This window comes from Orycteropus afer, unplaced genomic scaffold (assembly GCF_000298275.1).
Source record: "Orycteropus afer afer isolate SDZICR_OR568_19922 unplaced genomic scaffold, OryAfe1.0 scaffold00706, whole genome shotgun sequence".
Taxonomy (NCBI): Eukaryota; Metazoa; Chordata; class Mammalia; order Tubulidentata; family Orycteropodidae; genus Orycteropus; species Orycteropus afer.
Window position 1 is genome coordinate 904,509 of NW_006922293.1, and position 23,212 is coordinate 927,720.

General features: G+C 41.0%; 1 protein-coding gene across 1 annotated transcript in view; it reads left to right on the forward strand.

Annotated features, from left to right (window-relative positions):
* The window catches only part of MFHAS1 (multifunctional ROCO family signaling regulator 1), a 137,895-nt gene extending 120,233 nt beyond the window's left edge, over nucleotides 1–17,662 (forward strand). The window contains exons 2-3 of the mRNA XM_007957112.1: nucleotides 11,542–11,668; nucleotides 17,635–17,662. Coding sequence (XP_007955303.1) covers nucleotides 11,542–11,668; nucleotides 17,635–17,662 — 155 coding nt within the window. The remainder of the gene's footprint in view (nucleotides 1–11,541; nucleotides 11,669–17,634) is intronic.
* The last annotated feature ends 5,550 nt before the right edge of the window (nucleotides 17,663–23,212 follow it).

A 23,212-nucleotide genomic window follows, 5' to 3' on the forward strand; every position in this document is an offset into this window, starting at 1 on the left:
ATCTTCCTTCCGAGGAGTGGCTGGTGGGTTTGAACCGCCAACCTTCTGGTTAGCAGTCAAGTGCCTTAGCCACTATGCTACCAGAGCTCCTAATGGCTCCCTTAGTACTTCAAAATCAGGTAAAAAAAAGAAAAAAAAGAGTCACTGTCAAGTCGGTTCTGGCTTAGGATGACCCCATGTGTGTCAGGGCAGAAATCCACTGCATATGGTTTTAAGCGGTTGATTTTCCAGATGTAGATAGATTGATTGCCAGCCATTTATTCTAAAGCACCTCTCAGTGGACTCAAACCTCCTACCTTTTGGTTAGAAGATGAGTGTGTTAATTACGCTTGTACCACCTAGTGATTCCTCAGAATCAGGTAGATTTTGATAAGGGTGCTGAGTCCATGTTTCAAATTTCAGTTCAGGTATAAAACCAATGTTGCAGGGAGAACGTTCTAGGCTGAGTGTTTTTATGAAAATCTCTGAGCCTGCATCTGATTTCCAGTAAGAAGTAGGTGACAAGCTATCAAAATAAAGAGTAACCTTTTGAATGCACTTCAGTCCAACAGCGTGGGCTTTTTATAATCCCAAATTGCTTTTTGAGAGGAGGAGGGCTAAATTGGGTTTGGGCTCTACTCCTTCCCACCTCCCCCACCCCAGACTGACTTTGATCTGTGAAGCATGTCTAATCCTCAGCCAAGTCAGCTGGAACTTTATCCAGAGCAGGAAAAAGGGATTTTTTTTTTTTTTCCCCCGTTTCTTGGGTGGGTTTGTATTGATATAAATCCTTAGCAATGAAAACAGTGCCAAGTGCAGGCACCTGTGTCTGGGGAGGTGCACTGGAATGAGTGAATGGCGGGAAGCTGCATGGGCAGTCTGTCCTAAAAGAGCTTCAACTTGAGTTCATCATCGCCAGACCTTTTAAGGGGCAGGGAGGACAGGCTGGTGTCAGTACTCACAAGCATTTTGCTAGGAACATACAGCCAGCCTGTGGGTTCAGCCAACCATGGATTGAAAATATTCAAGAGAGAAAGACAGAAAAACAAGACAAAAGCAATTAAGTGGTTAAGCAGTTTCTGAAAGGGTAAGAGGGAGCTTAAACTGCTATTTACGTAGTGGTTACATTGTATTAAGAAGATCTGGTGGTGCTGTGGTTACTACATTGGTTGCTAACCAAAGGTGGGGAGTTGGAACCCACAACCTCTCCCTGGGAGGAAGAGGAGGCAGTCTGCTTCTGTAAAGATTTACAGCCTAGGAAACCTTCTGGGGCAGTTCTCCTCTATCCTGTAGGGTTGCTATGAGTCAGAATCAACTCCATGGCAGTGGGGTTTTTTGTTTGTTTGTTTACACTGTATTAGGTAGTGATGTTGTTGTTGTTGTTTGTCGAGTCAGGCTGAGCTCACAGGGAACCCTCCTTGGGTTTCCAAGGTGGTATCACTACAGAAGTAGATTGCCCAACCTCCTTCCAAGGAGTGGCTGGTGGGTTTGAACTGCTAGCCTTCTGGTTAGCAGTCAAATGCCTCAGGCACCACACTACCAGAGCACCCTTTGTAGTGATACCACCTTGGAAACCCAAGGAGGGGTCACTATGAGTTGGATCCTACTTGACGGCAGTGAGGTTTCTTTTCTTTTTTTTTTTTTGGTATTAGGTATTATAAGTCATCTAGAGATTATTTAAAGTATATGGGAGGATGTGTGTAGGTTATATACAAACGCTACACTATTTTATAAAAGGAACTTGAGCATTTGGAGGCTTTGCTATCTGCAGGGGGTCCTGGAACAAATGCCCCGTGGATACTGAGCGATGACTGTCTTTACATGTACAGTCATTATGGTGGTGAAAATGATTGAACATCCGACTACCAGAAGGAAGGTTGGCGGTTCAGCCCCGCCCAGAGATGCCTCAGAAGACAGACCTGGTGTTCTGTTTCCAAAATATCACAGCCTTGAAAACCCTATGTAGCAGTTCTACTCTGCACACTTGGAGTGACCTTGAGTAAATTGACTGGAAGCAACTAACCATAACAACAATGGGGCCATTATAGAATAGCATGAGGCAAAGCCAGCAGCTAATCTGTTAACTCGAGATCATAACACCACTGATAAACTATACATACGTGATTGTTGTTGTACAGTTGAGTTGATGCCTATTCATGGTTACCCCATGTGTTACAGAGTAGAACTGCTCCATGGTGTTTTCTTGGCTGTAATCTTTATGAAAGTAGATCGCCAGGCCTTTCTTCCACAGTGCTGCTAAGTGTGTTTGAACCATCAAGTTTCATGTTAGCAGCTAACCTAAAACTATTTGCACTCCCAGGACTCCTTATATATAAGACAACAGCTCATTTTGTTACTTGCTGTCATTACTAAGAGAATAGGGATATGGAAGGCCTTAGCTGTTGTTAATCTCAGAAAACTTGAGATGTCACGTTCCCCTGAACAAGAATAACTTCAGCTTCTCACATTGTGTTCTGCTCTTGATTTATGTGCATGAATTTTGTCTAAACTTTTTTGATTGGCCCAAGCCACTTCTTGTGGGTAGTAAGTTCTTCAAATGTGCTTGTCATCAGTATGAATGCTTTCTTGTCATAAAACCACCTCATTTAAGGTTCTGCTTTTCTAGCCTGTTTTTAGACATTTCAGAGAAATATTAAACAGAATCTTTAAAAAACAGAAAGAACTTTGTGTGTTGTAGCAGTATGTTATTATCTAGGCTAATCTGGGATGAAGATGCTGAGAATAGCACATTTTGAGAACATTGAAATAATTTTTTTTTTTTTGCTATTGTTTATTCTATTAGAACCAAAAGGAAAGCCTTCCCTAGTGGGTGATTCAGGTTCCTGCAACTTCCCTGATGTCATTTCTCCTACATATTAGTAGCTGATGCAGGAGCCACGTTCATCTGCTGTCCTGGGATATTTATTCCCATCCCCAGGACTATGCATTTTCTGTCTGTGGGAGCCTCATACGGTAAAGTGGATCCATCTGAAGGTTACCTAGCACATCTCTGCCCAGTGCTAAAATAGACTCTCAGGGAGAGAAACTTCTCAGGGACTCTGGGCCATTATTAGAGTTCAAAGCTTTTTGAACACTTGAGAATCCAAAGAAGAGCAGCTGGGGAGAAGTTGGGCGTGTGCCTTACTGCAGATGACAGAAATAGAGGGAGCTGTAAAAAAAAAAAAAAAGAAAAGAAAAAAGAGGGAGCTATAAGAAAAGCAGTTTCAAATCACCAAGTGTGGGGAAGAGGATGAGTAGGAAAGAATGGTGCAGAGGATTGGACGTGTGTGAATAAAATGCCAAAAAGAAAAAGGAGAAAGACATTATGGAAGGAAAGTGTAAGCTTAGAATGTGAGAAGAGACAAAGCTCAGATAAGAATTTGAAAAGAAGTTTTCACAGCACTGTTTGTTTTCCCCTTCCTGTTTGAATTGTTGCCAAATGATTTAGAAACAATGCTGTTATCTCAGGTTATAACTTTTTGATCTAGAAAAGTCCTGAATGATTACCCATCCATTGGGTTATCCACGGGTAAATGTTCTCCTTGGTGTAGCCTGTTGTTGTGTGCCGTTGAGTTGATGTCCATGCACAGTGGCCCCATGTGACAGAGTAGAACTGCTCCATTGGGTTTTCTTTGCCATGATCTTCCTTGGCCATGTCTTTCTCACGCTGAGTTGTTGGGTGGGTTTAAACTGCCATTCTCTCAGTTAGCAGCCAAGTGCTTAACCATTGTACCACCAGGGCTCCTTTGGTGTAGCCTACCTGAGATACTTAGTCAGTCATTTCCCCTCCGCATGCTCTAACAACAACAACAAAAGCTTTATGTAATTGGTAAGCAAACCTGACTATTAGGACAGTCACCATCTTCTGTAAGGAATTGAGCTAAACAAGGAAAGCTAAGCTTGCTCACGCTCCAGATGGAGTACCTGCCACAAAAGAAAACAATACAGGCATTTAGTCATTTAAACATGGGTGTGTACTCAGCTTCCTGTGCACCATTCATCAGGAGCATCTGAGAACTTCATGGGTTAGGATAGTCACATGAGTCACAGACATAATTATGATTGAGCACGTTGTTTTTCTTTTTTCTACCTGTAACTGTCATCACTGTCACCACTTTGGGGAATATTGCAAAGAAGTTGAAGAGAGGGTTGACCTTTAGTTTGTATGCTGCAGCTTGAGTCATAAAGACTCAACGAAGATAGAAGATAGGTACTGGTTTGTACCTTTAGTTTAAGGCATCTCCAGGAATCCCAATTGTCCTGATTCTGTTTAGCTATAGATTGTACTCTCTTACTGATAAGATTTTACAGACAGACTCAAAATTTCAAAGTTCGGAAGGGCATAGCTGAGTGTTTCTTCAAATACATGCTAGCATTTAGAATCAAAACTGGTCTTCAGAATTCAACAAAGGAGTGGAGAGAGATTCTTTCCATTGTTAAAGTGCCTAGAACTCAATGGATTCCTGCATTTTGAAGAATTTAAGGACTAAAAGAGGTTCACTGTTTTTATAAGAATGTATCACACTTTGATGTTTTTACAGCTACCTTTGGAATTAGTACCTTAGGATGTTTGTAAATCATCAAGTAGCCCTCTCAGTTTGAGTCATTTTCAAGAGGTACTAACTGAGCCAAAAGCAAACTGTGCTTGTAGGAAGAATGCAGCATTCCTGCAGTTTTGGAGACTCCATGAATTCCACTGCTCCCTAAAAGTATATATGTACAAATGCTGAACAGTACCCCAGCTGACTTCCCAGTAACCCAGCAGGCAGATTGCTCTCATGGCAAGTTCAACAGCAACCACCTTGGGCACCTGTCCAGAGAGTTTTGATGGCATCCAAACTGCCTTTCCCATGAATTCAGCAAATCCCTTGGGGGGTAGCTTTCCAAGGAGTCCAGTGGTTCTTCATCCAACTTCCCACCCAGCAAGTTCAACAGCAACCAAGCTTCTTCCTACTTCCAGGATTGCATTAGTGGTTCCTTCTCCTTGGAAGGTCTTCTCATGGGTGGCTTCTCCTTGTTCTTCATATTTGAACTTAGATGTCCCCCTCCACCAGAATAGCTCTGCTGTACAACCCATTCTAAGCAGCTGCCCAATCTCTATCACTTGACTCTGTTTAAATTATCTGTGTAACAAATTTTTCTTAGTTATGCAATTTATTGTTAGTCTTCCCTCTCTGGCCTATAAGCTCCACGTAAGCATAGATCCTGTGCGCCTTATTCCCTGCTGTATTCTCAGAGCCTGCAGTAGTGCCTGTCTGGCTTGCAGAATGGTCATTATTTTGAATGAATGAAATCAGTGGCAGAGCCAGGGCTAGGATATAGGATCCTTCTCTAACAGTTCTTATCGCATTTATACCAGGATGGCTTTAGCCAACAAAGTAATTCCTGACTTCGGTTATTTATCTCCTCCTTTCTCAAAAGTGGGAGTCCCCAGGTGGTACAAATGGTTAGTGTGCTCTACTGCTAAGCAGAAGGTTGACAGTTCAAATTCATCCATATGAACCTCAGAAGATAGGTCTGGCAATCTTAAAAAAAAAAAAAAAAAAGCCATTGAAAACACATGGGGTCACTAAGAGTCAGAATGATGGAAACTGGTTTTCTCAAACGTTTTGATAAAATTTTCAGAATCAGTGTTAAAACAATACTAATTTTAACTCATTTTCATTTAAAATTTACTTTTAAATTTTACCTTTAGTTTGAAGTATGATAGAACGTACCTTTAAATGACATTTTATGATCTCCATCTTTTTGTTTTAAAACTTACTTGAAAAACTTTACATTTATTTCCACTGGCTAAAATAACAGTTTAAGACAATTTGTTAAAGTTTGTGGAGGAAATATTTCCCAAGTTTTCAAACATTTTATTTATGTCCTATAAAAATGATGACTGCCAGAGATGGGCACAGTTCTGCGTTTGGGATCTGAAAACCCAAGTCTGTTTCTGCTTTTTACACAGACTTGCTGTGTTCCTTCCTGTGCATTCATTACTTTCTCTTCTTAAGAACAGGAGTTACAATTCACAAAGGGCAGAGACCCAAATCACTTTATAAAATGGATTTTTTAAATTGAGATTTCCAAAAATACAGTTCCTTCTGAGCCTCAGCATAGCTAGGAGCCGCCCAGCAGTTGTCCCGAGGGATGCATTGTGGTGCCAGCACTGGGGGAAATGCCCCGAAAAGGGGAGAGGCAGCACCGTCTGCAAATAGTACATTATGTTGGACACTGCAGATATTGAGAGATCTCTTCTGCCACGTTTTCTGACATTTCAAGTACTCACATTGGCACATTCTTCAGTTGAACACTTTGTTGTTCAAGGCTTCCTTCTGTGTGTACACTTTCTGGGCTTTGCTTTATGACAGTTAAGGTGTCCTTTTACCTCTCTGTCTGGTTCTTCTCTTCCGTGTAAAGGTAACCATGCAGCTCTCCAGTCTTTGCTGTCTCCTATAACTTGGTGGACTTGCAAAGTGTCTGCCTGTTCATTCATTTCAGATGATGCTACCTTCACCCTAGGAAGGCATGGGACACAAGCAATCACTGCAACAACATCCAAATTCACACACAACTAAAAGAAAGCAAGAAGGGCTTGGGGATGGGGGGAGGGTGGATTTTAAAATATTAAAGCCTAAAGAAGCTTGAAGACATCTAGAAAATCCCTTATGTAATTGTTTATCTTAAAATAGTTTTAATTTCTAGACCATATTTGCTGTCTTGAGAGATGTTGATCACTTAGGACTTTTCTGGATCAGGAACTAGGTTTTCTTTGCATTGAAAAAATATTTTGGGCTATTATGTTTCAGTTTGGATTACAAATATACATTTTTTTTTTTTTTAATTTTTATTGTGATTTGGGTAGAAGTTTATGGAGCAAATTCACTTAACCATACAGCAGGTCATGTATACTTTATCTCATGACATAGACTGCAATTTCCCCCAGTGCAGCAGCTCCCCTCTCACTTCCTCCCCATAGTGATTTTTAAAGTGTTTTGCACAATGTGCTCAATATTGAAAATTCTGATAAATGATCATCAGAAAAATATGAGTTTGTGTCATTTATCTTTTTTTTATTACTGTTAAAAAATGGTGTAATGAAATAACGGTGTTCCGCTCTTCCAAAGGAAGGGGGAATAAAACAAAAACCAGATGTTAAGAGTTTGCCATGCTCCTTGGGTGATGCAAATGGTTAAGCACTGGACTTCTAGCTGAAGGGTTGGGGGTTCAAACCAACCCAAAGGCACCTCAGAAGACAGGCCTGGCATCTGCTTCCAGAAGGTCACAGCCTTGAAAACCCTATGGGTCAGTGCCTCTGTGCACACTTGGTGTGGTCATGAGTCAGAATCAACTGGACTAATGGCTAACAAAAATAACAGTGAGCTAACATTCTAATGGTAATTAAAGCAATTAAAAACAGTTTCTCACAACTTTAATTGGCATAAAGGGTCTGTGTAGTGACCTGATATAACTTCAGTAAATTTGTGTTCTGTTCATCAGCCCAAATTCATGCATCTTCAGAAAGACTGATTGCATTGTAAGATGCACAAGACTAGAAAATCTCCAGCAGAGGAGAAAGCATCAGCATTTAAATCTGCCATTGCCTTCAGTGGGAAGCATGTGTTAGTCTTTTTATTATCAACTCAAACATAAAATTAAGTAAATAAATAACTTCAGAAGTATTCTTCATCAGTTTAAGTTTCAAATTACTTTCAAATTTACATTTCCACGTAGAGATGCCAGTCTAATAATTTTAAGTAAGTACAGATTCTTCCATCTTGCTGATGTGTCAGCTTTTAACCATTTCTCTGTTGCTGGATACTTGAGAGGGTTAGCAAGCTCTCACTGTTTTACAAATAGTGCTGCTATGAGCAGTCGTTGTATACTTTTTATCAGAGAGAAAGACCTCCTTCTTTGAAAGGAGTTCCTGGAAGTGGAAATATACCAGGTCAAAAGTATGTTTCTCCTTAAAGTACTGCCAGCATTCCTCTGTAAGTGTAATTTTTCTTTATTCTTTTTTTTTTTTTACAGCTCCCACCAATTTGGAGGTGTATCTTTCTTATTTACTTTTGCTAGATGGCAATGAGTTTTTTTTTTTTTTTTTGCATGATAATAGAATTTTTTTTATTATTTGATATTTTCAAATTTGTGGTAAAATGGTATTTCGCATGTGGTAATTGGTCGTCACATCTTATATGTTACTTTACCATACAGACTCTGGGTACTGATTTTATGTATCTTTAGCAATTTTATATATATATATATATATTTGTTGTTGTTGTTGTTATGTGCTGTCGAGTCAAACCCGACTCATAGCGACCCCTCCTTGGGTTTCTGAGGCAGTATATATATGTGTATATGTACCAAAAATCAAACCCATTACCACTGAGTCGATTGCAACTCATAGTAACCCCCATTGGGTTCCTGAGGCAGTAAATCTTCACAGAAATAGATTGCCCATTCGTCCTTCTGTGGAGTGGCTGGGGGTTTGAACCACAAACCTCCTGATTAGCAGTCAGATACCTTAGACACTGTGCTACCAGAGCTCAAGATATATATATATAAGAATATATCATATATATATGTTGTTGTTATGTGTCCTCGAGTCAGACCCGACTTATAGCGACCCCTCCTTGGGTTGCTGAGGCAGTATCACTATGGAAGTAGATTGCCCAACCTTCCTTCCAATTAGTGGCTGGTGGGTTTGAACTGCCAGCCTTCTGGTTAGCAGTCAAGTGCCTTAAGTACTATGCTACCAGAGCTCCTCATATATATATATATATATATATATATATGAAGAAGCAGCTTTTAAAAAATCTTATAGTTATAATAATAGCTACCATTTATCAAGAACTTACTAGATGCTCCTTGTTGTTCGCTCTGAGTCATGGTGACCCCTGCACAATAGAACAGACACTGCCAGTCTTATGCCATCCCATGATTGGTTGGAATCCATAGGGTTTTCATTGGCTGCTGGAAAATTACTTAACCCCTCTATGCTACAGTTTCCCCTTGCATGAAACTTCTTAGTCCTGTTAATTTGTGTGATCTTTTTTTTAACTGGCAACTTTATTAGGAATAGGACCCAAATCAAACTAGTTACCTAGTTCTGATGACACTGGCAGTATGTGAAGGACAAGCTCTTGATTTAATTGGAATTGGTAACAAATGCTTAATAGTCTGCTGCAAATTATTTCAAACACTCTGGAAAACTGATTTTCTCGTCAAAATCTGCAACATACTCAGCACGAAAGCCAATCATGCCAGGCTGGTATCAGGAGCAGATGCCAGGGTCAAGGGCCTGGTATCTGCTGGTGTTATCCTGGGCACACAGGCAGCTGAAAACAAGTAGAGCCTGAGGCCTGTGCAGAGTTCTAGCCAGGAAAGAGTTCTAGGGGAAACCACAGAAGCCCAGTTTTTGTTCAAACCCTGGGGATAATCTCAGGTCAGAGGGTGGGAACTGAGAATATCAGGTGAAGAGTCAGATGAGAGTAGCCTGGGACTAGAGTTGTTAACAAAATGGGGTGCTCAGAGCACCCTCACACTGAAGTCTACATAGGGGATTGGTTGGTTTAAAGACACAGCTCTCTGCTGGACTTTGAACAAATCTGTTAAAGTCAGAGAGCTCCTAACATATAAAGTGATGTTTGGACTGGATGTCTTCCAGGCTTCGTTCTAGCTCTAACAGGCTATTACTTTAGTTCATGTTATTACTTTGAAAACATTTAATGTTTACATTTTTTAACTTGTATTTTTATATTGTGGAATCCTTTTCTAGCTGGTGTTAGGATACATTTTTTACATCCATGTATACAAGCTAATAATACTAAGTTAACTTCTGCATTATTTTGGTGTTTGCACTAGGTTGGTTAAGGAATTCAATTATAGCTAGTTCTTACCATGCAAAACCATATAAAAATGTTCAAATCAGGAAATGTCTTTCATAAAACTATAAATGTGCCAGTGCTTAGTTCATTGTTTAAAAAGTGTTTTTATATTGGGAGCTCTGGTAGCATAGTGGCTAAGGCACGTGACTGCTAACCAGCAGGCTGGCAGTTCAAACCCACCAGCCACTCCTCGGAAGGAAGATGGGGCAATCTACTTCCGTAGTGATACTGCCTCAGAAACCCAAGGAGGGGTCGCTATGAGTCGGGTCCGACTCGATGGCACGTAACAACAACAACATATTGTTCCTGTAGGAAAGATGTGTTCTAGCATAAAGAAGCAGTACCTGCTTTGGGGGTGGTGGTGAAGGATAAGGGCCCAAGAGATGGATTCCCAAATTCACATCCTGAGTCTGCCACTCATTGGCTCTTGACTTCAGGTTCATCACACAGCCTCTTTGAGCATCAGCTTCCTCAATTTTAGACAGAGGACAGACCCTTAAAGGTAACTGTAAAGATTAAATGAGAAGTCCATTTAAAACTCTCAGCTCTGTGCTCTCATGTGGAATGCTTCATCAATGAGAGTTCTACTCATAGTGAGAGATTTTAGAAATATGTCATTTTGAGGCAAAAGATTTTTGCATCATTTTATATTGGCATATTCTTTGGGGTCTCTAGCATCTCCAATCTGTAATAAAAGTGATGGCTATCATGGAGTTGAAGTTTTAATTTCAATAGCCTTTTGTTTTGCACCCTCCCCCCGCATACATTTTGCATCCTTGATTTGTTTACTTTCTAGATTTAATTAAAGGAATGTAGGCACTAACACGTACCATCAACAGCTGTGAAGCCACTGATTATTTGCTGAGCAAGGGCACACACAGTGCTGGCCAGGAGAATAGGAAAAAGGCAAGGTACCAGCTGGGTTAGCGGTCAAGGGGGAGGAAATGTAAGAAATGGAAGTACTCCCTACTCTTAGGGATTTAATGATCTCACTGGAGAGAACAAATCTGGTGCATGCAGAATACACAGATTTCCTTTAGATGTTATGGTAATCCATTAAGTTAATTCTGTTATTACTAGACCCCATTAATCATAAGGTAATATTGTGTTGTCCTTTAAAATGTGCACACATACCTACCCAGTAAATCTTCTGCCAGGACAGAGCTGGGCTGTTTTTGTTTTTAGGCTCTTTACCTTGTTAACACTTTTGGTCTGCTGCATTTCTGAGTCATTTATGCACGCTTTTGTTGAACGGTCTGCTCGACTCCCATCTGCTCCTGCATCCTAATTATGAACACCTCCCTGGTAGTCCTTGCTTCATTGGGCTCTAGGGACCCTGGCTCAAATTTTGACATCTAGATAAAGATCTCCAGAGTCAGTCTGTGAAAAGGAAGGTGAGGAAAATAGGGGCAGATGCTGTCTTTGTCTGGAGTGATTGCCTTCCTTCCATAAGCATTAGAACGTTCTCCATGGTGACACAGATGAGAATTTAGGCAGTGGGAACAGAGCCAATTCTGTGATTCTTGGTTGCACATTTGTTCTCTGAGTCCATTGTCTGTAACCCCTTCACATCCTTACTACCTGCCCTTCTCCTCCTAACCCCACTCTCAGGCACTCTCGTTCCCTCCATGATGCTTCCACTTTTAAGTCTCAGCTCATTAATACATTTTTCTCTCTCCTCCTGCAGGGGAGTTGCTGAGTCAGCCCAGACCAGAAGGAGTGGCAGAGATCATTTGCCCCAAGAACGGCAGCGAGCGAGTGAATGTTGCCTTGGTTTACCCACCTACACCGACTGTGATTAGCCCTTGTTCCAAGTGAGTTCTGACATTTGCACTAGTTCCCAGCCCTTGCTCTTGACCCAAGCTCAGAAAATATGATTTTAAAAAAAGCCAAGTTAAACTGCCTCTCAACAAACTTTGAAAAGTCCTCAGGCAAACCTACTTATCTGGTCATCAACAACAAAATAGGAACTTCTGTTTTCTCTTTCTGTGGACTTTTATTTTGTTTTTACTCTTACTGATAAATGTCAGAGCATGTTCTGTTGAGCAGTCTTAATTCGGTCACTATAAATAGGTTGTTTTTTTGTTCGGGTGCTCTGATTCTTGAGTAGTTCCGGATAGTAAGGAGCTGTGCAATTTGCCACAACTCTCTCCTAAAATGAACTTAAAGACAGAGAATGTGTACATCCAAACTAATTTTTGGATAGGATTTTAGCTTAGTATTATAGCTAATTCATCCTGTTTTTAGGTTTGTTTTTTGTTTTGGTAGTATTAAGAAGCAAACAAGGCTACTCTTCAACTGAGATGAAACAGCTTTTAACCTTAAACTTTGAAAAGTAGCAGCCACAGACCTTCCTGGGGCAGATTGAGTTAACTGGGTGACATCAGCAAACCAGACAAAGTCTTGGCAGCAGATTCATTTTTCTTCCTAGTTGACCACTTAGGATTTCTGTAGGGAGGTCATAAGGTTTACACATGAGAGTCGTGATGTGTCATCTCATCTCGGGGAAACTTGCTGTTTGGCTGCATTCCAGAGAACTCCGCGCCATAGGTGCTCATGGCTCTGTCCCTGCAGTGTCGACTCTCCTGCTTTTGGTGTGCTGTCCACAAAGAGAGGGGCCACAGTGACATTCTCATTCATGGGGGCTGCAGCAGAAATGAAAGGTGATGCCCCTTTTATCCAAAGTGGGTGACTCTTGAGACTGAACATCCCTCATTCATCTTTGCTGGAAAATGTCACTGAACACCCAAGGGGAACTCTTATCTGATGCTCTTCTGTTCAAAGTGCTATTTTACCTAACATGCACGTAGTATAATTTATCACTTACATATATGACCCTCAGACACTGAAATCTTAAAGTGCCTCTTAATTGTTTAAGTAGGATCACATGATAACTCTGTATTAACCACAATATCCCTGGCCCTGAACATATTAAACAGCAGAACTTTTATTGTTCTTTGAATTTCTTTGAATTTGTGTATCTTGGTTTCTTTCTTTCAGATATACCTAGGGTAAGGTAAGGGGATATTATAGAAATAGCAGGGTGCGAAACAGAAGGAAACAGTTGTTTAATATACTTTGCATCGATGTAGATTTTCCTGAGCCAGAAGACATGTTAACCCATTGTTTTGCCATAGCCACAAGTGGCTATGGCATATGATAATACCCATTTGCACAAGAAACCACAGTGGCATCAAGCTTTATCAGTGATTTCCCATGGGCTTCTGATACTGTGACAAAAAGACCACGTTTATATCCACCCTATCAGCTTTTCTGGGAGCTCTGGTGGCATAGTGCCTAAGGCATTTGACTGCTAACCAGAAGGCTGGCAGTTCAAACCCACCAGCCACTCCTCAGAAGGAAGATTGGGCAATCTGCTTCCGTAGTGATGTTGTTGTTGTTGTTGTGTGCTGTTGAGTTGGACCCGACTCATAGTGACCCCTCCTTGGGTTTCCAAGGCAGTATCACTACGGAAGTAGTTTGCACCATCTTCCTTCTGAGGAGTGGCTGGTGAGTTTGAACCACCAGCCTTCTGGTTAGCAGTCAAATGCCTTAGGCACGAGGCTACCAGAGCTCAAAGGAGGGGTTGCTGTGAGTCGGATCCAACTCGAGGGCAATGGGTTTGGGTGGGTTATCAGCTTTTCTCTCTCACAGTTTACTGAACCTAAGTGAACAACAGTCAGCTTTAAAGTTGGGTAATCTGAGGTGTAGTTACTCATCTATCTAGATGCTGGAGGGAATGCCTTTGGGATCAAACTACTTTTGACTTAGCCATCTGAATAGTTTCATTTAAAATGGGTCAAGAAAATGTCTGATAAAATGGATGGTAGGTTTGGAGTATAATTCACAGCTCTAATTGAAGGAATATTTTCTAAATAGGAGGAAATTTTTCATTTCTAGCAAGACTTTTCTTGGAAACGGCCATGTTTCATTATGGGGGCTAAATATCTTCTTTGTGTGAGCATTTGTATAAAAGTACCTTTACAGTTAAAGCCTGTTTGTGCTGTCCAGCTTCACATACCCCCTCACTCATACATAGCTCATATGGTAGCTGAGGGAGCAAAACACAGAGACAAACAGAGAGGCCAGGGTAGGCCCAGTGGAAGATCTGATTCGCCATTCGGTAGACATGGTACTGGAATTGGGAGACTTGAGGACTTGAGGAAAGCTGTCAAATGAGGTGGCTGTTACATCAGCAAATTTGGGCCTGAGCCTGAAAATCACACTTGGGTCCAAGGAGGCACTAGAAGTTCGGAAAGTGGGGCTATGGTACTGACTTTGCAACTCCAGCCAAGTTAACTTATGCAAATTACTATGGCATGATCCTTTTCTTCCCTATTATCCCATAAAACGGATGGCCAACATCAGGCTTTATTAATCAGGCATGGATATCAGAATTTCCAAGGGGAGGGACCAGGCATGAGTCTCTAAAGCAAAAAAAAAAAAAAGTCCCCAGGTGATTCTAATGTGTGCTCCTAGATTTTCTAGTCCTTCAGATCCCTTCCATGGATCTAAGAGTGGGCACCCTGGCCAGAGTGTCTTATCCTTGGCTGTGGGACCTCTTTCTGGTCAATAATCGGTTAGCAGCATGGAAGCAAAACTGATTCATGTTGCATGGCAGTCAGCCTCAGCACAATCCATCCTATCGCCAGGTAAAGTGAGCATATCCTTCATTATTCAAATCAGGAAAAGACTGAGAGTGACAAGAGAACTGGTGATAATTGTGCTGGAACAACAGGCAGGTGTCAAACCAGACTAGTTACCTTACTGTTTGGTCATTGATTTCAATCTTATAGTGGTTTATCAAAAGTCATTTCAGGCTCTTCTTGACTCCTCTTCTTTATAGGTCAAATCCCTGAGACATGTTATTTAACTCCTGCTTTTGACCATGCATAAAATAATGGTGCTGCAGTGCAGTTTACAAAGAAAAAAACAACATCCATGACTGTTTTTTGATTAGCCCTTCCTTATGATTTCCAAGCATTCCTATTTCTTATTTTTAAAATTTTCTAGGTGTTTTATTTCCCCATAGGGAGATAGAGACAGAGAATAAGGAATATTTAGTAATTTTTTTTTAAATGAAAACTTTTATAAGTTGTCTTAGTGGTTGGTGTTAAGGTCTCTACCAGCGTTCCATTGGGAAGAGGGTCCATGAAATGACTAAATGAAGTCCCTTCCCATGTCCCCTCCAGGGAAAAACTTAGGAGCTGGGTGACTTCTTGTCCTGTTTGTTGATTAACCAAAAGACCAAAAACCAAACCCATTGTCAATGAGTCAATTCTTACTCATAGCAACCCCCTTTGGGTTTCCAAGGCAGTAAATGTTTATGGAAGTAGATTGCCCCATCTTCCTTCCACAGAGCAGCTGGTGGGTTTGAACTACCAGCCTTCTAGTTAGCAGTCAAATCCAAGTAGAAATGTGAATAATCTTCATAGTTTGGATATCCCGGGCTGATTTTCAAGGACATTGGCTTTGAATCTGCTTTTCAGATGAGATGAAAATTAATCTAATAGCAAATTTGCCTGAATTGCTCTGAAAAATTGTGATTTTTGTCAAGTAAAGGAAATGTGTCTGATACATTTTTTTTTTAAAAAAAAAAAAGGTTTGTGGAGTTACAGCTTATATACCATAAGATTTATCCATTTAATGACTATTGTTATATTTACAAAGCTATGCAATCATTATCACAGTTTAATATTAGACATTTTCATCACTTTCAAAAGAAAGCCTCATGCTTGTTTGCAGTCATTTGTGTCTAATACGACACTTTGTTCTGTGCCCTCAATATTTTTAGTGTCACTTCTAGGAATGGTTTGCCCCCTGGTGTGTTGGTATTAAACAGATTTCTGTGAGTTTTAAAGATGTTTTTATAAATACATGTTTTTGCTGGCATCGTTCAGTCTGTTGGATGCCAATGAACTGGTTCCCATTCCTGCCCTATCTGACAGAGTAGAACTGCCTCATAGGATTTCCTAGGCTGTAATCTTTACAGGAAGAGATCACCAAGTCTTTCTCCCACAGAGCCGCTGGGCAGGTTTGAACTGCCAACCTTTCAATTAGCAGCTGAATGCTTAAACATTGTGCCAACAGGGCTAAGTCTTATAGGTTAGTCTAAAGGCAGTGAATTCACTTGCACCCCAGCCTAAACCCTGCTCACTGGAGAGTGAGGGAAAGTTGGAACTGCTCTGAAGGAAATCATCTTCTTTCTAGATTTATTGATAGTCACTGTCGAGTCAGCATCAACTCCTAGTGATCCTCTGCAGAACGGGACCAGACTAATGTGGTCCATAGGGTTTTCATTAACTGAGTTTCAGAAATAGATTGCTAGGCCTTTTTTCCTAATCTGTCTTAGTCTGGAAGGTTTCCACTGAAACTGTTCAGTATCATAGAAACATGTAAGCCTTCACTGACAGACCAGTGATAGCTGTGCATGAGGTGCATTATCTGGGAATTGAACCCACATCTCCTGCGTGGAAGGTGTGAATTCTGCCACTGAACTTTAATAACAGCATAATTGATCCATGGCGTTAAAGGGATGCAAAGCCTTGGGCATTAGGGGTTTTAAGGGACAAAACTATACTTTCAGTGGGAAAAGTAAGGAGAAATTAGAGGATACTTGTTATTTTTTTTCCTTTTTGGTAAATTTCTGTCTCCATTCAGTTGTACTTCTGGTCGAGACACTTAACCTTCTAATTCACAGGGAGCGTGAGCTGCTTTAGGCAAATGGCATGCTAGCTGTATTTGATTTTTAGGTACTATGAAGAATATTTCTCCTCCTCTTTCCTGAAGAGGTTTAGACTAACCCCCTCCTCTACCAATTAACCTGTATACTTAGGATATATGTGGCCGGGTAACACAATTTATCTACTGATTTTCATTTAAAAGTTGGAGAGAATTCAACAGGTTAGCACGTGAAAATGTTGTACTTTGAGTCATACTGAATGTAACTCACATTTTTCTATGTGATTCCTTAGTGGATTCACCCTTGAACCTACTGGAAATGGAAATATATCATTTTTATTTCCTAACAGTTGATACTTCTCTTGTGCTGGTACCACGTCTGTCTGTGTGCCATCGTATGTGGAATGGAAGGAGTTGTCAGAGACTAAAGAAAAGGAAGTCAGCCCTGATTTTGGCAGGTTATGTGCTACAGAATTAGCAAAAATGTTTGCAAATTGGTTCAAGTTTCTCCTTTTCTACAAAGTAATATAGAGGACAAGGTATTTCCATTTTCAAAACTGCCTTTTAAAAACTTGGCTTACTGCCTATGTACTGTAGAGTTCGCATTCAAACAGGATTCCAGTTAAATTCTCATTCTGTAAGTATTCTCAAAAGTACAGTGATTACTTTGCATGGGAATTTTGGCTGTTGTTAAATTGTTATGACATGAAGAAAGTAGGATGAAGACTTTGTGACCTTTATCTCAGCAAATAAATAGGCAAAGTATGCATGACTCATATTAGTTAGGATGGACTTGTTTAAAAAAAAGAAAAAAAAAAGAGTGAAGCAAGAAGAATTTGGTCTTGTCATATTGGAGAATTTCTCACTGACCACAGAAGTTGAAAGCATGGGGAGTGGGGATGGAATTTCAGAAGACTGGAAAGCTAAGTGGGAAGGCTGCCCATGGGGTGCAGCTCAATGATTTGATTGATTTGTTTTGTTCTTTGCAAGAAGTGAGCCAGCTCGTTGCTTGCTACTTTTACAAGCAATGAGAATTGTGTTTCTTATTTAGTCTCCCATCAGCCACATTGATACTGGAATTTGTTCCCTCTCTGCTTAGGTATCTTCATTCTTTCTTGGACAATTAAGTGGAAAAGATAGTGCTTCTTTCCCCTATGCCACCATTTTTACTGAACCCAATCTGTGACTTTAGGAGCACCAGTTTTTATGGGTAAGTCTCTGGGAAGCAGAGAGGGTTTCTTAAATAGGTAAGGTCCTCTGCGTATTTGGAGAGTTTAGGCCCCCCCAAAAGGGGGATTTGGGATGAAGGGATTCCATAGAATAGCAAAATCATAAGATTAAAATGTTTATTCAGAATCATATCACATTTGGGAATTAGGAATGAGGAAGTGGCATGATTGTTTTGTTTGACTAACCATAGTCTTGAATATGTCAGTAATCTTTTTTACTCTTGTTGGAAAAAAAGAATCACTTAAATTTTTTTCACTCTAATATTTTGCAGAAATATTATATCAGGAAAAGCTCAAGTTGATTAACATAGCATATAGCTTTTTTAGAAGCCGTATTTGTATTTATTTTCTCAAGACATTTTGATGGCTCTGGAGTTAGCATTCCTGCATTTGAATCTATACTGTTTATTAGCACCCTGACTATGGACCTATAAGATATAGATAATAGTAGTACTTCTCTCATGGGGCTACTGTGAACAGTGAGACAATTGCAGGTGAAGCATTTAATGTAATTTTGAAAACATAAAAAATAACTGCTCAATAAACTTGTTACTAGCTGCCCTAGAGTTGGCCCGTGATTCATGGTGGCCCCATGCATAATGGAACAAAACATCACCCAGTCCTGCACCATCCCCTGGATTGTACCATTGTGATCCATAGGGTCCTTATTGGCTGATTTCTGGGAGTAGATTGTCAGTTTTCTTTCTAGTCCAACGTAGTCTGGAAGCTCTGCTGAAACCTGTTTAGTGCCTTAGTAACACACAAGCCTCCACTGACAGATGGATGGTGGCTGCACATGACATGTATGGGCTGAGAATACTACCACTAAACCACCGCTGAACACTCAATAAACTTTCCTAGGAATATCAGTGGTATGCATTGTGGATGGCATATAAAGATGATTACATACACACACACACACACACACATATATACATACATATATGTGTTGTTGTCACGTGCCATCAAGTCGGACCCAACTCATAGTGACCCCTCCTTGGGTTTCTGAGGCAGTATCACTACGGAAGTAGATTGCCCCATCTTCCTTCTGAGGAGTGGCTGGTGGGTTTGAACTGCCAGCCTTCTGGTTAGCACTCAGATGCCTTAGGCACTATACCACCCGAGCTCATACACACACACACACACACAGAGAGAGAGAGAGAGAGAGAGAGAGAGAGTAAAATCTACCCACTGACTTACCTGACATTCTTTAACTTATTGGTCTGACTCAAGGGCACTGTAACAACAACAACCAAGGAAAATAAACATGTATGCTGCATAGACCCTCCACAGCCATGAAAGGGTCAAAGTAGAGTACAAAGCATTCTGTTTGTAAGGCCATGTACTGTTATTCAGTAAACATCCATACCCATTCCTATCTTACAGAATAAAGAAGAAGAGATGGGTGGTTTCATTTATTTCTTAATCATAGTCACCAATGCCTATGATAAACTCCTCTGTCTCGTTTGAGCCTCCTAACACCCCTGTAAGACATGTGGGCAGATGAATCATTTCCCCACAGTCACACTGTTCATGAGCTACACACCTGGGCCTGAGAGGTCTGCATTATGGCCCCCAGGCTCTTTACTGCTCCATGCTTTCACTTCCACATGCTATGGCTTCAGTTTCAGTTTAAACTCCTAAATACATAGAAATAAGGATTTCTGTGTTGCATCCCAGGAGGGACAGTCTGACCTCTCTGCTATTGCAAACCTCTGTTTCAGCATCCTGCCTGGCAGTTCCCATGGGTGTCCTGTAAAACTTCCTCACTCAAAGCTCTTCATCAGTCCGTCACCCACAGTGGCATAGCTTCCTCTCATCTGCCCACCTTCCTCTCCTCTCTGCCCCATATCTAGTCTTTTATGGAGAACTGTTATCGTTTCTTACCACTGTGTCTTGACATGAGTGAATTTGTCTGTAAAATATTTTCTTCATCTCTGTGCTTTTCTGTAGGCCCATCTGTCTCTGCCAAGACTTCCTTGAATGAATATTCCCTGGCTTTCTACTCTCTATAGTCTTTTTGCCCTTCAGACTAATACTATCTTTTGATGTCAGACCCAGTCATCTCTCTATGTATTTAAAAGCCTTGAATGACTTGCTGGTGATTACAGGCTGAAGTTCAAAATCTTCAGCAGGACTCAAAAACCTTCACTATTAGACCCCACCCACTCTCCTGATATGGTGTGACACTCCTTCAAAATCACTTCTGCTCTTTGTCAATGACACTGTGCTCCTGGCTGGTTCTCAGCCCTGCACAAGCTGCTACACCTGCTTTCCTACCTGATAAAGATCTATCATCTCATTTTACCTTTGAGTTCTCTAGCAGTCAGGAAATGCCTGTTGAATAAATGTTTAAACGTTATTAGGATTCAGAAACTCATTAAAAAAAAAAAACAAACAGTTGGCTTTAAGTTAATTCTGAGTCTTGGCTACCATGGGTGCTACAGAGTAGAACTGCTTCATATGGGTTTCTTGGCTGTAACCTTTATAAAAGAAGATCACGAAGCCTTCTTCTGCAGTTCTTCTGGGTAGGTTTGAACTGCCAACTTTTAGGTTAGTTGTGTAGTGCAAACTGTTTGCACCACCCATGGACCTCACTAACTCACTGCTATTGAGTCAGATCCATCTCATTGCCACCCTTCCTTGGGTTTCCAGGGTGATATCACTATGGAAGTAGATTGCCCAACTTTCCTTCTGAGGAGTGGCTGGTGGGTTTGATTCACCAGCCATCTGGTTAGTAGTCAAATGCCTCAGGCACTATGCCACCAGAGGTCCCCCAAACCAAACTCACAGCCGTGGAGTCGATTTGACTCATAGCGACCCCTCATTGGGTTTCTGAGGCGGTATCTCAATGGAAATAGATTGCCCAACTTTCCTTCTAAGGAGTGTTCTGGTAGATTTGAACATTTGGTTAGCACTCAAATGCCATAGGCACTATGCCACCAGAGCTCCCCACACACTAATTCATATAGTAACCAGTTTATACAAAAACTTTCCTAATACTTCCTTATTATGTCTCCATCTGACTTTGAAGAACCTCCATGTTTCATTTGATAGCTCTTCAAATATGTGAAACCAAAACCAAACCAAATTCACTGCCATCAAGTTGATTCCAACTCATTGTGACCCCCATTGGGTTTCCAAGGCTGTGAATCTTTATGTAAGCAAACTGCTTCATCTTTCTTCCGTAGAGTTGCTGGTGGGTTTGAGCCATTGACCTTTGCTTAGCCACCAAGTGGCTTAACCACTGTACCACCAGAGCTCCTTCAAATATGTGAAAGCACCTTTCATTTCTTCTCAAATCTCCTGCTTTCAACATTCTCTGTTATTGCCACTGTTCCTTATTCATTGTGAACATGATTGCCTGACACCTCACCTTTGTGGGTCATCTTCTGGAAGAATTCTACATTTCCAATTTTTATCTGACAACTCTCAATGGGGGGAAGAAAAGCCAGCAATGAGACTGATTGAGCAGCAATGGCAGGGATCCAGGTAAGGGGAAGGCGGAAAGGTTTTGAACAGCTAAGGGAGACAAACTTGTCTGTCAGTTTGTCTCACTGGCTTACATGTTGCTATGAGGCTTGAGGCTGTGCCACCAGTGTCTGAAATGCCAGCAGGGTTGTACATGGTGTACAGACTGAGATAGACTAGAGACAAGGAAGAGGCCATCCACTTCTCAAAGAATTGGCCAGGGAAAACCTTTTGAATAGCAGAGAAACACTGCCTGATACATTATTGTGCAACTTTAGGAATAGCCCAGAAACATTGTCTGATAAAATGCAGGAGATTAGAAGGCTCTCAAAATATGACTGGAAAGAGCTGCATTGTCAGAGTAGAACCAATTTTAATGATATGGATAAGTAAAGCTTTTGGGACCTCCATTTGTTCACATGGGCATGACTCAAATTGAGGAGAAACAACTGCAAACATCCATTGATAATCAGAACATAGAATGTAGAAAGTATGAATCTAGGAAAATTGAAAGTTGTCAAAAATGAAATGGAACATAAAAAGATTTATATCCTAGGCATTAGTGAGCTGAAATGGACCGGTTTTGGCCATTTTGATTCAGACAACCATATGATCTACTATGCTGGGAATGACAATTTGAAGAGGAATGGCGTGGCATTCATCATCACAAAGGATGTTTCAAGATCTGTTTTGAAGTACAGTGCTGTAAGTGATAGAATAATATCCATACACGTACAAGGAAGACCAGGTAATGTGACTGTTATCAAATTTATGCACCAACCACCAAAGCCAAAGATGAGGAAATTGAAGATTTTTATCAACTTCTGCAGTCTGAAATTGACCAAATGTGCAATCAAGATGTGTTAATTATCACTGGTGACTGGAATGCAAAAGTTGGAAATGAAGAATCACCAGTAGTTGAAAAATTTGGCCTTGGTGACAGAAATAACACTGGAGATCTCATGATAGAATTTTGTAAGAACAACGACTTATTCATTGCAAATACCTTTTTTAAGCAACACAAATGGTGGCTGTACACATGCACTTTGCCAGATGGAACACACAGGAATCAGATTGGCTACATCTGTGGAAAGCGGTGATGGAAAAGCTCAATATCTTCAGCCAAAACAAGTCCAGGAGCTGATGGTAGAATAGACCATCAACTGCTCATATGCAGGTTCAACTTGGAGACAATTAAAACAAATCCACGAGGGGTCGATTCCAAGATGGCGGAATAGACAGAAAGACTGCACAGACCCTCTTCAACAAAGAAAAGGGGAACATATTAACACAGACAAAGAAGATAATCCTGGACCCCTGAGCCTTGAAGGGAAGGATATAAAAGTGGACTAAACCCCAACTAGCAGAAGAATTTGCATGAAAATACCAGAAAAGGAGACTTACAGAGCTGTGGTCTGGCAGTGATCCTGATGGACAGACAGGTTGGAGATTCCCAAGTGGTGGTAGGACCTAAGAATTAACCTAAAAATCAGCCCTGCTAACCAGACACTGTACAGAGGACTGCTCTGGTGGCTGTGGAATAAAAGGGGAAGCAGCGGTGAAGAGGAAGACAGGCTGAGCTGTGGACTTTTGCCAGTCAGCCTCAGGGCGCTGCCATTTTGAATGTTCACAAGTGGCTTGAACATTTTGGATTTTTAAAGAGACAGCACTCTACCAGATTCCAGGGGCTTAAGAACAGGTTCTGCTTGCCAGTAACCCCAAGGACACACCAAACCTGCACGAATGAAACGGTGTGACATTCCTGTTGTTACTCTTATACCCCACACCCGCTTGGTGAATGGAGGAGTGGCCATCCCCCACTCCTACCCACCTTCTGGGCATGAAGGAACTCCATCACAGTCTGTGTGCTCAGACGGAAAAGAACCACATGATCATATCAATTGATGCAGAAAAGGCGTTTGATAAAATTCAACACCCATTCCTGATCAAAACTCTCAGCAAAATAGGAATAGAAGG